The 15,755-nt window shown below is 45.7% G+C and overlaps 1 protein-coding gene across 1 annotated transcript in view; it reads right to left on the reverse strand.

Annotated features, from left to right (window-relative positions):
* PLG (plasminogen) overlaps positions 1–15,755 on the reverse strand; it is a 48,028-nt gene that overhangs the window by 1,815 nt on the left and 30,458 nt on the right. The window contains exons 11-17 of the mRNA XM_057739748.1: positions 14,489–14,670; positions 12,718–12,866; positions 11,705–11,798; positions 7,536–7,656; positions 5,586–5,666; positions 4,805–4,945; positions 2,853–2,959 (exon numbers count right to left, since the gene is read on the reverse strand). Coding sequence (XP_057595731.1) covers positions 2,853–2,959; positions 4,805–4,945; positions 5,586–5,666; positions 7,536–7,656; positions 11,705–11,798; positions 12,718–12,866; positions 14,489–14,670 — 875 coding nt within the window. The remainder of the gene's footprint in view (positions 1–2,852; positions 2,960–4,804; positions 4,946–5,585; positions 5,667–7,535; positions 7,657–11,704; positions 11,799–12,717; positions 12,867–14,488; positions 14,671–15,755) is intronic.

Here is a 15,755-nt window from a genome sequence, read left to right on the forward strand (position 1 = left end):
ACCACAATATTTAAAAAAAAAAGAACAACTGCCATTTACTGAGAATGCAACTTTTCAGGCACAAGCTCATTATGTGGTGTAGCTCATTTAATCCCTACAACAGTCCGAAGACATAGGTACTTTTGTCATTCCTATTGTATAGTTAAGGAAACTGAGGCTTAGGAAGGGTGTGTAGTTTGCCCAAGATCACCCAGCAAGTATGGTGGCGCTGGGATTTGAACTCGGGTCTCCAACATCATTGCCCAAATTCTTCACCACCACGCTCATTGGCTCCAACAGCTGCTCTCACCGTGTCACTTCTTTGTTCCTACAGTTTATTCATATTCCTTAGTATTTTCTTAAGTCTAAGTTCCAAAGGATTATATAGACATATTTATGGTTCCCAGTATCACTGCCAAATATTTTCTAAACAGGTATGACAGTGTAAAATGTCACTAGAAAAAAAATCGCTGCACAGCAACTTTTCTGAGCATGTGGTTTCTAATAGTTTTTAAATATTTGCTAATGTGATAGGTGGACATTGTCTTAAGTTATTTCCTAATTTACATTTCTTTTCCAATTAGGGACAGTAGAGATCCTTCAGTGTGCTTGTCTTCCTAGCTGTATTTCTTTTTGTGTGTGAGAAAAACTGCTTTTTTTTTTAACTTTGGCAAATGGAAATAGAACCCTTGCACAATCACAAGAAGAAATGATGCTTTCCAGATGGACACACCCAGGTATGTCTCAGTGTTTTCACAAATAGTCCAGTTTTCCAATTTTGCAAGCCCAGATTTCATGAATTTTGCAGAATCTTTGCTTTGCCAGCATGGAACAGCGAAGAAATAAAGTACTACTTCTTCTCCAAAGACTTTGAATAAACTTGGAAAACTGTCTTGAGTTCAGAAAACTTACACTGGAGTTGACAGGAGCACCTAAGAGGACCACCATTTGAAAAGAAGGGGCTAGTCCCAGCCCTGGCCGGGCAGAGCCAGGAAGAGCTGGGAAGGTCCTGACCACAGAAGCCCTGGGTAGCAGATGCATTACTTGAATTGAGTAGATATGTGGAGGGTGCAGCCTTCTCAAAAGTTTTTGCTGAAAATTAATCCATTGTCCCGCTCTTATATCTGCTTTCTGAGCAAGAGGGACAGCCTGATGCTAGGGACAAAGCCACTGCTAACTGACTGGAAGACGGTGTGGTCTGTGCGGAGGTGCTGCCACCCTGTGACCATGGTAGAGATGGCATTTCTGAGGGCCTGAGACTAAGAGGGACCTAGGGACCTGATGCGGCGGTGGGGAGGAAGAAGCAGGTCCCTGAAAGTACCCAGCGAGTGCTGATGAGGGGCTGACCAGACGTTCCCCGACCCTTACCTTGCTTTAGAATATGGAGGTCAGGGAACGTCTGCAGACTGAAGTGGAAAATTCTAACCTCGCACGGAGAGGCTGAGAACACTGACTGATCTGATGGCGTTATTGATATACAGAAAATTGGTAAACAGACCTGACTCATGTTTTGTGACTCCCAGTCCAATGAATAAATTGAGAATCATTTTCTCAAGTTAGACATTCAGATGAGGCCTGGAGAGACAGGGGAGCCCAGTGTAGGGAGATAGTTAGGAGTGTGGGTGGAGGGTGAGACAGAAGAAACAGTGAATGGGCTTGGGGGGTCTGGCAGACCTGGGTTCCATCAGGGCTCAGCTACACACAGGTTCTGTGATGTTCACTGATGACAGTGACAGTGGTGACGATGGGAGGGTTGGGGTTGACCATGATGGAGATGGTGGTGATAATGATGATCCTGATGATGGTGATGATGATGGTGAAGATGGTGGCAGTGATGATGGTGTCCATGGTGATGGTGGTGATGATGACAGTGATGATGGTGAGATGGTGATGATGGTGATGGTGGTGATGGTGGTGATGGTGGTTGTGGTCGTATAATAAGCATAGGAGCTGCTAAAATACCATCTGCAAAGCACTGAGCTCTTCACAAGCACTATATTACTCCTCACAATGACCTTATAGAGTGGCACAGAGAACGAAACTAAGGCTAACATGTAGAACATAATTTGAAAACAGAGATTTTATGGATGAGGGCTTAGATGCCAAATGGTACAAAGAGATAAGGTGACTTGTCGTTTGCCCAGCTAGTGGCAGAGCCAGAACTATTTTCTAGGGCTCCTAACTCCCACTCTCATGCCCCCACCAACACTTCCGAGACAGTGAGGCAGAGATCTAGGACATTCTTACAATGTTCCTAGGCCTGAGTCTGAAGGATATAATAATAATTTCTATTATAACATAATGCAGGCATAGTGCAAAGAGAAGACAGGATTCCCAAAATATAGTACAGGCGCTGATCCAGGATCCTACATAAATGTGTCCTCCCTCATCCTCACCTCGTCAAGCAATGCCAAATACCATCCTAGAACTGGGACCTTTCTTTCTTCCCCCAGCTGTCAAGACTGCCCCATCCCCAACTGCCTCTCCACACAGACACAGATAAATGGGTATTTGGGGACACAAGTTTAACTATAATTTTTGTGTTGATTGGCACCATGTTTGAGAACTCTGTGTGGTTAACTTCACATGAAAAATAATCTAACACCTTAATTTGTAGCTTGGGTCAAAACCCTACTTAGTTGGGGATACAATATTAACACTGGATTTATAGGCTCAGAGTCTCAAGGAAATATTATCCTTCCCCTTGTCTATGTCCCCTGATGACTGATTAGGGAGACGGAGGCAGGTATCCAGACAAAGTCACAGAGGGAGTGGACCTCATTCACTGATAGAAATTGGTACACATGCTCATCTTCTCATGTAGGCTGCAGGTCAGAACCAGTTCATCATGTGAGTCACAGAATTTATCTTACCTTGGGTTTCTCCCCAGCCAGTGATATAACATTCTGTCCGGTCTGCAACCACATAATTTGGGGATGGCAGACACGCTGGAATTACCTTTTGGGTGATGATGGCAGGGCTGGAAGGAAAACATCAAAAGTTACATTTGACTGCCCTGCTAGGAGACTTTTGCCATTCATCTGTTGGTCACCCACAACAAGATGCCACCTGCCCCAGACCCCCAGAACCCTCTGAGCTGCTATTTCCTTGCTTCACTGACACAGTGGAAAACAACTTGTCATCCTCACATTTGCCTATAGTATCTTATGAGTTAAACAAAAAGATCATTTTGTTTAAAAGGCACCAGTGGTGGACAAGAAACTAGAAGTGGGAGCAGAGATGATGGAGGCTTTTCGTGTCTATTCTCGCACCACGGGAATTTTATACCAGATGCATGCTTTTAGATCTAGTTAACAGGGCTTCAATCAGTAGCTGAACCGTCCAGCTGAAATACAATCACGGGGCTTTAATAATAGCAAGTGCCTTGTGTCACCGGAAGCAAGCCACTCCATCTTTGGGGTCCTCAGATTCCTACCCATAAATGTACAACACTGAGGCTATAAGAATCTCATATAATGCAAGATACCAAATGAAAGAGGATTAGAAGTAATCACCTTGCATAAGCAAAGTAGAATTGTTTTCAAAAAAAGTTTCACATGCCTTAGAGTTCCAGGGAATCAAACATTAGAAGTCTGATTTTTAGACTTGATTCTATCTTAGGAAGTTCAAAAGGAAAATCAACTGGCGATGAGAAATGCGCTATTCTGATTAAGAATCATCACCGCCTCCAACTTTGAAGCAGATGCACCTTCTCAGAGTCACCAGAATAGACCCAGCATCTCACATGGAGTGGCCAACAGTTTTCACTGTATAGGTCTCCCCTCAAGGAATGCCAGTACCTGAGACTCTTGGGGTGTGGGGGGGCCTGGGGGTGGGTACCCAAAAGCTCAAACATAGTCTATGAGAGAACACGTCCAGAACCCCAAGTTTACTAAATTACTTGTTTGAGGAACAGAGGTTCCTGATGGCCCCAGGGGACCATGGAGATAAGAATCAGCTCCTTTTTTAGCCTAAGCCAAGAAGGCCCTTTCTTTCCTTTCCAGAGTGTCCAAACACCCCAGGGAGTCATTCCTCAGTTGACTGACCCAGAAAACTTCTGAAGTGTTTCTGCCCAGACCCAGCGAGACCCACTCACACTCTTGACTGCTGGCCTTGCGCTGGCCTGACCATCCTCATCACTGTCGCCCCTGTCCCGCTGTCATCTGGCATTCATCAGGTACGGCTGATGGGCTCTGGGTGCCTTGTTGACTGTCCCAAATGTGCCTGTTCTCAAAATAGCTGTCTGTTTATTTAGCTGTCACCCTTGGGACCTGTTTCCAAATACTGCTACCTTTAAGTGACATACGCAAATTTATCGTTTTGTCAGACTTCAAAAAACACCATTTCAATAGGAAACATAAAACCAGAGATAGGAAGAAGAATTTGCACTTGGGAATTGTGAGTGTGTATGTGTGTTTACACTGCCTTCTTTAAAGTGCTTCAAAATACACAATCGCGTTTGATTCCCCAAATATTGTATTATGTTGAAAAGAGAATGTCAACCTGAAATAACTGAATAATTCTGTGATTATGAATGTGTATCAGCTGACTGGGGAACACTAAGTGACAGAGTTTTAGGGGTAACCTATACCTTGTGTTTCAACTCACTCTTTTTCCACATGAGGAAACTGAGTCCTGGTGCCTTTGTCATGACCACGGCTAGTAGGAGGCAGGCTGGGGTGAGCCCAGGTTTTCTCACTTGAAGGTCAATGCTTTTCCCAAAGCCCCGTGCCACCCCACACACAACTCTGTCACGGCTCATAAACCCAGCCACGAGCAAACGTTCTCACTTCTCACAAGGTGAAAGTCATGGGTGAGCCAGTACCTGGTCAGCTTGAGCAAGGCCATGTCTGCCTGAGTGGGCTCCAGGAACAGCTTGGACACTTGTATGTCCTGGACACTCTCTTCCCTGGCATTCTCTTTGTGTGCACCCAGGATGACCTTGTATGATGTTGGCCTTGAGAACCTAGAGAAGACAACAGTTAGGAGCAAAATATGGTCCAGCCCTTCCTTGGGTGCTCTTCTGAGCCATAAACACTGTGTCTTCTCCCCACTAGGTTACCTACAAGCAGGGACCTCTGAGTGGCAAGAAACAAGTTCACGGTTTACTTGAAACTGGCTCTTAGGGGCTGCTTTTGGCCTGACCACAGAGGAAGAATGAAACCAACACTGAGATTGGCACAGGACAGACACCCATGTTGGGGAGCCTGGGGAGACCAACGCCCATCATAGGGAACAGCTCTGTCCTGCTGTTGATCCAGACCTGCACCCTGCCGGAACTGGGTCCATCTTCTTCCATTTTCTCTAGAAACACCTCCCCCTCTCTCACCCAATGGCCCTGGCAATTCTGCCTCAGGCCCTTCACATGCATCCCCCGGTCCCCAGTGCCACTGCCATGGAAGGAAGCAAGGAAAGAGAAGGAGAGGAAGGGAGGAGGAGGGGAGGGGGAGGGGAGGGGAGGGGGAGGGACAGGGATGGGAGGGGAAAGGGGAGGGGAGGGAGGGGAGGGAGGGGAGGGAGGGGAGGGGAGGGAATGAAGGAAAGGAGGGGGGGCAGGAAGTCTTTACGACAGGTAAGTCTTTGTGTCAGGGGTCCCCTCAACATACTTGTCCAGGCAGTGGGCTGCAGTCAACACCCACTCTGGGGATATTAAAGTGCCTCCACAGAAGTGCCTCGTAGGTGAATATCTAGAAGGAAAATGTGCCAGGATTTTAGTTCAAATTTGATGATTTATTTTACAGAAAGCCCGAAAGCAGTGTTCACTGTGTTTTGATAACACTGATGCTCCCAAAGGATGAGGCGACCAGCCCATCATCCGAACGCCGGATCTTCGAGTGGTGCTCCCGTGGTGGGGTCCAGGAGGTCACCCCACCACTCTGGAAGGTGGCTGGGGCTCAGGCGAGGCTTGTGCAGAGAAGAGCACAGCCACATGGCTCCAAGAGGAGGCCCACGTCCATGGCTTTGACCCTTTGGCCCTGGACTCAAGCTCCTTGAGGTCTCTTTCATTTCTTTTTGACAGGATCTATCAAGACCTGATGAGTCATTCTTCAGGGAGCCAAATGGGATCCTGAGTAGCCATGATTCACAGGCATCTGCTTATTTTACATGAGAAAGTTCGCTCTGGGCAGACGTCCCCAAAATCATTTACTCTGTAGGACTGCTTGGGCACGAGGTAGCTCATAAAATTCATGTGAGCCGCGCCGAAGCCCATCATAATGAAAGAGACACAGATAGTAAGTGAAGAGCCAGCAAAGCAATGATCAATCTGGAAATAGACCACAAAGCAGCCTGGGAAAGAGGGAATGTGAAATACGTGAAAGGTGAAGGCTGTGTATCTCAAGCAGTTACTAAATGATAAGACAAAGAAAAGAGAAGCCAGCTCAACCAGGGAATTAGACAGGAACTGAGCGGACTGGTCGCATCTCACAAGCGAATGGAAAAAAGACCACTGAGTGCAGCGACTGCCCGCACGTGCACCGGTGCAGAAATGCGAGGTGGAGGCAAGACCAACAAGCAGATCCGCCTGTTTCCCGCGTGTGCTTCGGCAAAATGGACTTTTTAAAGGCGAACAGCACTGAAAGGTAACCCGAACCATCTGGGTCCTGTAGGACGGGGACTGATCACTCTTGAATTATCGCGACCCTGAGCTACCCTACACTGAAGATGTGTTTTGCAAACGGGTGAGCATCCTTTGATTAAATTCAGTAGTTCACGAAACTGTTGAAGGAAGGAAGGAGGAAGGAAAGAAAGAAAAACAAGAAGAGACTCTGTATCTGTGATGTATTATAGGTAATTTTATCTGTACCCTCCCCCTCCAGGTGTCTCATTTCTAGAAATATCCCTTTCTCTTCATTTTACAAAGCGACTGTGGGTATGCATATAAACCCTCAAGGCATCTTCCATACTTTTCCAGCAATATTGGAACTTTGCTACATTTATCAATTTTGATGACAGCTGCCCAGATCAAAGCATAAAAAATAAAAAAAGGTTCCAATGAGAAGCCCAGGCACCGCAAGGAAGAGGCAACAAAGACCCAATGCAGCCAAAAAACAAACAAAACACAAAAACGAAAAAAAGTTTCTAATTCTGACTATTTTCAAACTAAAGAACTTAGAAAAGTACGTAACAAAAAACAGAAGCAGACTCACAGATATAGAGAACAAACTAGTGGTTACCAGTGGGGAGAGGGAAGGGAAGGAGAGGCAGGATAGGGATAGAGGAGTAGGAGGTACAAACTATTAGGTATAAAATAAGCTACAAGGATATATTGCACACAACAGGGAATATAGCCAGTATTTTATAATAACTAGAAATGGAGTATAACCTTTAAAAATGATGAATCACTATATTGTACACCCGTAACATATAGTTTATACAGCAACTATACTTCAATTAAAAAACATAGAAAAAAATTTTTTCATAGTTTTCCTTACTCTTTTGCAGAACTTAGAGGCAGGTACTGATACGGAGGGTATGTGGATTTAGCATGAATGTAGAAACGTTTTGCAGGACGTACACAGGAAGATGGAATAAATCGTTTCTGGAAACGGTGTTACCTTTTTCGAAGGCTGACTTGCCAGGGCCAGGAGTGTGCGATGGCCACGCACCCACCTACAACCCTGCCAGGGCACTTCTTCGGCTCCACCTTGGGCTTTCCACAATCCACTGAAGAGGACACTGGCACAAAGGGGGAAAAATTTGCATTTAAAGACGTGAGAGAGCAACTCATGATAAATTCATGGCTTGTGGCCGAAGCACTGAATTTTTGACATCCCAAAGCCCAAACTAAATAGTAAAATCATAAACATCTCTTGGAATATTTTTTCTAAGTTTCAAAAGTGGTAATAGGCAACACAGAACCCTCTCCTTTCAAGAAAATGTAAGTACTTTTTGTTTGTTTGTTTGTTTGTTTTACTGTTTTCTTAAGGAAGAGATTAAATGAATTGGGAAGAGTTAGGCATTAGAATGAGAGCTTTTTGGAGAGGAACCTGACTGACACAAATTGTTACTCTGACTTGACGTGATGTATCTAGAGACTGTATCATCGTCACCATCACCATCATCACCATCATCATCTGAACCATGTAATGTTTACTGAAAACCATAACTGTCATCCCTATTGAAAGGTACTGAGAGTATTTTTTAAATGTGAGTCTCTGGGACTTCCCTGGTGGTGCAGTGGTTAAGAATCCACCTGCCAATGCAGGGGACATGGGTTCAATCCCTGGTCCGGGAAGATCCCACATGCTGCGAAGCAACTAAGCCTGTGTGCCACAACTACTGAGCCTGGGGTCCACAGACCACAAGCCACGTGCTGCACCTACTGAAGCCTGAGAACCTAGAGCCCATGCTCCGCAACAAGAGGAGCCACCGCAATGAGAAGCCTGCGCACCACAGTGAAGAGTAGCTCTGGCTCGCCACAACTAGAGCAAGCCCATGAGCAACAATGAAGACCCAATGCAGCCAATAAATTAAATAAATAAATAAATTTATTTTTTTAAAAATGTGAATCTCTGTGTGTGCACGTATGTGTGCGTGTGTGTGTATGTGTGTAGCAAGGATGACTATCCTAAGCGGAAGTAATGCCTTCTCTCAGCCAGCTTCAGGAAGCTCTCCCGGGAATCAACCCGAGACTAACCTAATGCCACGGGGATGACTTCCCTTCTCTTGCCTTTCTCTCTGTTCATCTCCCACCTGCTTCCTCTCTCCACCTGGCCTGCAGGGTTCCTGAAGATTAGGGTTAGTGCTCTGTCTTTGGTTGGTACCACTCACTAATGCCTAGAACAGTTCAGGGCCTACACAAGGTGTTCATAAAATGCTTCTCCATCGTCTGGGGCCCTTTATGATCTTCAAAAATAGAAGCATAAGTCATTGTTAATAATAATATTACAAAGTGAAAATTTTTGGTCTTAATCAACCAAGAGATTCTATCGTCTAGTGAATGTAGAAACTGAATTTTCCAAATACCTTTCCAACTGTCTTGGCCTATTCTGGAATCTATATATAGAAGTTTTTTTGTTTTTTGTTTTTTAAAGAAGCATGCAATATAATAAAATCCTACTGTCTAACACTGACCTTAATTTCTGTTAACTGTGCCTTACACAGAGTAGACTTACATAAATGGATAAGAAAAGAATAACTACGCGATTATGGTACCCTGGTCTTACAATTCCAGACAAAACTGAAGTTCCATTTCTTTTAATTACTTATCATTTGTACCGTTTGTGTTGGTGGAATGAGTTGTTAAAACCAATTAACAAAAATTTACAATTTAAAATAAATGAATATCATTAAATAAAATTATGTTTCAAGTGGGCATCTTTCAATTTTTGAGGTTAATATTAAAGAGAAAAACAATGCAGTCCCTTCATAAAATTGAGAAGCAGCATACTGGGCTGAAGAGAATACAGTTCTGATTTCAAACTGCTCTACTCACGCTGCTACTTACGTGCAGTTTGCATGGTGCCATTTGCTTTAATACCACAGAATATTTATGCAAATTTTTCCGATGAGTTGCTTAAAGAAGTTTCTGTGTAGCCTAAAGAATTAATCAGTGGTACTTTTTTTATTTTACAGATGTTTTCCATGTGAATTACAAATAATGTAAAGTTTGGAAATTTTAAGGAAAATGGTTATTAGGAAATTTCTCACTTAAATAAAGGAAACCCAAACTCTCCCAGGGAATGAGCAATAAAAATCTTTTTTTAAGAAGAGAAAAAAATGAAAATAATCTAAAAAAAAAAAACAAAAAACCTCAAAGTGATTTCACATTCTGAAAAGTTTGAATAAAATTAGCAAAAACCATACAAGCACACACACAAAAAGTCCCCTTAACCTGGGAGAGTCACCCTTTTAAGCACTGACCTGATGTATTGGAGGAACTGTGATTTGAGATTTCATTCATTTATTTACTCATTCAACAAATATGTATTCATATATATACAGTGCCTGGCATGTGCCAGGCATTGCTCTTAGCACTAGAAAGAAGGAAACAGCTGAGGTTTGCAATCTTTACATTCTGATGGGTGGATATGTAAGAAGATGTTACATTGGAAGATTCAACAGAGACCCCAAAGATGCCCGGGGAGGCGTAGGATAAACCTCCATCTGCAGACTTTAAGGGAAATAGCCTCTTCTACAATTCTGGTACCCTCACCCAAGTGAAGGATGGAAAAGAACCAGGTTCTTAGAGATGGAAGAAAGAAGAAACGATGGAGAGAGGACTGTTCCAGTGGACTGTGAGGTCCCCCACTTCATCATGATGTGGGCATGTGATTAGACCACATGGTCTGATCTCCAGACCTATTTCCTGCGGAAGGATACCCAGGCCTGCCTTACACTTGAGAAGCCTGTAGTATCTGGTGGTGGCCGAGGGATGCACCCGGGACATTACCGTACTTCCTTCCCGTGGGAATGAGAGGTGGGTGAATCCCAGGCACAGCTATAGAGCCCGGGACAGGAATGTCAGGCTATATGACAGCTTAAAGGCAATCGTACCACAGAGGCAGCCTGTCCAGGACAGCGAGTCCACGAGGTAAGAGGCAGCGGGGGTACCAGAAAGCTGAAGTGTGGGAGAGAGGAGCGGAAAGGGAGGCACTAACTGCACCAGGGACTCTCAGGTGGAGGGCCACCCAGAGAGCTTCTGCAGAGCAGAGAAAACACACACCGGAGGGCGGCTCAGCTGTAAACTACCCCTGAGTCCAGATAGCACAATAACAGCAACCACGTAGACTCTTTCCTATCACCCTCACTTCTCCCTCCTCCCCCTGCTCTACCCAGCAGAGGCCCAAAAGCAAAGCCCAACAGTGTGGCTCCCGAGCTCTCAACCCCTTCCCCAAACTGCCTCCCAAACCACCTCCGGACGTGGACTCGGGTGGCTTTGCAACCGCCACGTCTCCCCTCCAGCCCATCCACCCTCGCGGCAGACACAAGCTCGGGCTATCAAACCGTGCAAAGAAGTTCAGGCTGGTTATCGGGAATCAGGACAGATTCTGTTTGCAAAGATGGGTCAGCGGAAAGTAAAATAGGGTCGAAATCAAGGTGGTTTTTACATCGTTCTCCAGACCTATCCATAGATTTGTTACCTCAGACTTTTCAGAACTCATGTCAACTCCCCTTTGCCTGATCCGAGCTTCTCACTCCCTAAAAAAGTTTCAGAGAAACGAGGAAAGAACCGAGACAAGCTTTCTCCAAGTTATCTGGCTAACGCATGCATAGTCATTTTAGGATAAGGAAAGTTGGGACTTAGTATAAAGAGCGGTGTTACTTTTCATTGAATTCTTAGGATGACAGTTTATAGGTTTACAATGTAGGTTGTATGTTTAGCTGTTTCCTGCTGTTTGTATTTTCTTTCTTACTTTTTACCTGCTGAAAGAGACAGTTTCCTATCTGGGTGACTCTAAATTTGTTTTTTATGCCTCCTACCCCAGACATTGGAGAGTTCAGTGGAACCATGTAGAGGCTAACTAGATCACCTCTGAACTTGCTCTTTTGGAAGATTTTGTATTTATTTTATTTAAGGAGTTGGAGGAGGGGGCGGTGCCTGACAAAGGGAACCATGAGTAGGACAGATTCAAGAAGCCCAGGATGAAAACAGGGCTCTGGGGGCGAGGGGACCCTCTCCTGCCCAGAAGCACTCAGCCCAAACTCTTGTCTTGCAGACCCAAGACCAAGGGATGCTGCCTTTATTTAGGATAGTTTCCTTCCGAAAAAGAAAGCAGCTTACCACACAGAGGGACATCACAGTAGTCAAAAAGTTTTCTTGGATTTGTCGTGTAGCACCAGGGACCATTGACATCACCATCAGGATTACGGCAGTACTGAAAAAAGAGGCAGGAGTACAGGGGACGGGGCAGGAGAGGGCAGAGACGGCCACGTGATGCACAGACAGTGGTTTCACTGCTGTCCTTAGAAGATGAAGGGTTAGCGTTCCTTTGGTGGGGAGGCGGGCAAAGTTAGAACTTCAGGATGCTTACGAAGCCTCTGACTCTTAGAATGCCATCTGTCACGACTCCTCTTTCAAAAGGAGCTCCAACCGTGAGGCCACTCCCCTGGGGAAAGGGTGAAGACCCTGAGGGGTCTCGAGGTAGAGACTATATAAAGGAGCGTCCCCTGGTAGCCTGTGTTCGTGGGGCCACAGACCCAGCAATAGTGGACTGTGGACGTGGATGACGTGTCCCTCGTTCCGTTAGTCTTCTGCCCTGTGACGCCTGTTTGCCATTGCTTCAGAATCGCTTATTTGTCTGACCTGGGCACCCTCTGTGGGTCAGCCATGGAAAGACTATGTCTTCTTTTCCCTTCTCTCTACACACCTACCCCCCAAAGGAAACCATCTCAGAGAGTGTGTGAGACTAGGGAAAATCCTAGTGGAGTCCTCATGGCCCATCCAATTTTTTTCCTAGAAAAAATCCAACTACAATGTCATGAAGGTCCTCTTTGATCACCAGAACCTAGAGGGCAAGCGCTAGAAACTATAAACCAGTAACAAAAGCAGGCAGGAAATGTCACACACGGAAATGATAGGAAGCGCGGCAGTTGTCTTGCCCGTGCTAAATAACTCTATCTCCCACACTGAGGCCCGTGAGATCACAGGCGTGATCCCCTGAAACCTCTCACATCTCTTCCTCCCCACCCCACACCAAAGCTCAGTCAGGCTGACTTTCTGTAAGAGAGGACCAATTCAGTTTGCAAACACTGGTCAACAACAGGCAAAATAGAGTCCAAATCAAAGTGGCTTACGTTTTTTTCCAAACCTGCCTGTGGGTTTGTCTCGGGAGTGAAAGTGTTGTGTCTGTGAGGCTCCTGGGCAGCCCACTCCTGGCAGGGGATGCCAGCCACCGTGGTTGCCTTCTTGCCCCGGTATCCTTTACCAGTCCCCAACACGCAGTCTGCAGGGAAGAGAGAACGGTGGTCCCCTGTCATCACACAGACCCAGGCGACAGGGCACACACGCAGCAGTGCTAGGTTTCTCTCAGGACAGACTGTGGTCACATCCTTCAGAGCACAGATGTGCTGAAGATGTCAGCGCCAATGTTAACACGTTCCCAGAAACGCTGTTGGCTCAGAAATAATCACAAGCTGAGATGTTAGAACGGGAACTTTGTCCAGGACACCGAGATAATCAGTTTTCATACAAGTTGAGTGGTCACGCAGATGCCACTATGAACTGTTAGGTGATTCTTGGGCGCCTCACTCTCAACGAGGATGGAGAAAAAGAGTGCAGATTGAAAAGGATTTTATAAAAAATATTATTTTGGCCGGAGCTGTGCTGTGAGTTCCTACCTTCTGGGATGAAAGCGGTAATAAAGAGATGGCTAGAGGCCCTTACCCCATGCTCATCCCTCACCTCGAGCCTCGGGGACGGGGGCTTTGGCGGGACCCCTCAGAGAACTTGATGTGTGTTGCATGTGGGGACGCAGTGCACAGGGCTCTGATGGTCCCTTGGAACATCCAAAAAGCAGAAGCTGGGTCAGCTGGCTTCTCGGACAAGGAGCGGGGCTGTTCTAGGAAGCCTCCATGGTTTGCCAGGACCAGGGTGTGTGTTACCACAAACCAAATGTGGAGGCATCACGTGTGAAGACCACGTGAGGTCTTCTCAGGAGGGATGCCCAGCTAGGGCCCAGCACCCAAAGTGTCATCAAGAAAGAGGGGGAGAGGAGCTGGCCCTGTATATACAGCAGGTGTATAAGTGTACAGATGTGCAGTAGGGAGCAGTAGGTAAGCTTTCTCCAGCATCTCGGAGAATGCAAGTCCACCTCCGGAAGGAGAGGGGGTCTCACTTGAAACCAAGTTCTCATTTAATCATTTCTGTCTGATTTTGGATTATCCAAAAGTGGTCAGACAAGTCATGGGACCCCTGAGTTTTCATGCCGGGGCAGGGAGAGAATCACCCCCTCTGTTTCCTCACCCTGCAGCGGTACAGAGCACTTCCTGCGGCCTGACAACCACATGACCAGGGGCTAAGTATTTAGAGCTACACGCGGGCAAGGGGCCAGAGAAGCAGAGAGGACTGTGATTATTTTTATGCCTTCCACCTCATATGACAACCACATTCTCATCCTCAGACCCCAAAACCTTTGGAGCTATAGTTCCACTTCTCCAAGTGTTTGTTGGAGATGATCATTGATGGTCCTCTTAGCCCTCCTAACTCTACATTCAAAACCAAATCAGTCATTTCTATTCCTCCATGCAAAAGGCGGAGACTTGCTTTTCTGGAATGTCCCATCTCAGCCACCATCATCAACCTCTCGATCTACCCAGGCTCAGAGTTGTATCTATCCCTCACAGACAATTAGTCCTCCAGTCCTAAGGAAACGCCCCCCCCCCCCCCATCACGCCAGCAAGGGTAGCTCTGGCTCCCCCAGATGGTGCACTGAGCCTTCCTTCCACATCACGGACTCAGCCAGCATTCCAGTTCCCTGTAGCAATGAAGCCTCTGCATCCCAAAGATTTTCCATCTCTTATCATCCCCATACCCAACTATATAGCTGTTTGGCCACAGACGTCTTACCTTCTTCAGAAGGATCCTCTGCACTTGGAACTTGGTCAACAGTCGGAAATTTTGCGACCTGCTCTTCTGTTCCTGAGCATTTCATCAGGTTACAGAACTCCCATCTGACTCTCGGATCAGTGGTGTAACACCAAGGGCTTTTATCACCATCTGGATTTCTGCAGTAGTTCATTGTCAAGCCACTGTAAATTCCACAACAATATAGGTCACAAGAGGTGAGTGAATCTTTAGGGATACCCCAGCACCCTCTGAATTTTGTTACAACGAAGTGAAATATTTCCATTAAGGCACCAAAGGTACCAATTATTTTATAATGTCACAAGCACAGATGGTCCTCAGCGTCTAACGAACCGGGTAAGTTTTTAAAAATAGGTTATAATTTTCATTTTTTAAAAATCAATAGTAATGTATGCTGCATATAAAAACAGATCATATATAAATGTATACGAGAAAGTATCAGAATGTCTTGCTTTCCCTGGGAATGTTAAATACATTCCCCAGGGATAACCAATATGGATTTTGAAGCATGTATTTTAGATTTTTTATGCACATACAAATATATCTATATCTCTGGCTTTCTCTATGTGAGTACATAGGGCTATGTAAGTTGGAACTAAAACATATTAATCCAAGGCAGAAAAGATATACAAGATGTTGATATTCCCAGGCCAGCTCTCTTAGTCTATTTACTCATATTGTGTTTTACAACAAAACAAAAAATCATGACAGTAATATTACTGTAGATATCATAGGTAGATCAAGTGGGTTTGGGGTTTGGAAGGCTTGTGGAAGCCTTTTTGGTAAACTTGCTCCCAGGCAGGATGAGGTTTCTAGAGGAGGCATTCTGGGGCATACAGGGAGGAGCCCCAGGCCCCTCTAGCTGGAGCCACTCGGGGACCAAGGGAAGGGAGATGTGACTAAAGAACAGTGAGACCAAAGGGATGAAGGGAGACATCTGGATAGACCACGGGGTCTGTGGGAGCAGAATCAGAAACTTGGATTGGATGAGGACATAGCAGATGAGAAGCCTGGGGGCTCACTGGTCAACTTGGATCCCCAGGGCCTCCCCAGAACTTTGCCCCAGACTCTCAGAAATCTCAGCCTTGGACTCCCCTTTGCAACTTGGACCCATGGCCTGTGGCCCATGAGATCATTGGAAACATACAGTGTATTACAGGAATCCAACAACACTGTGTCTGTGTGTACTACAGACAAGGGACAGTCTCAGGCCCAGGCCCACAATGTGAGGAAGCCTGTCTGCAGGTTT

This window comes from Hippopotamus amphibius, chromosome 6 (assembly GCF_030028045.1).
Source record: "Hippopotamus amphibius kiboko isolate mHipAmp2 chromosome 6, mHipAmp2.hap2, whole genome shotgun sequence".
In the NCBI taxonomy this organism is placed as follows: domain Eukaryota; kingdom Metazoa; phylum Chordata; class Mammalia; order Artiodactyla; family Hippopotamidae; genus Hippopotamus; species Hippopotamus amphibius.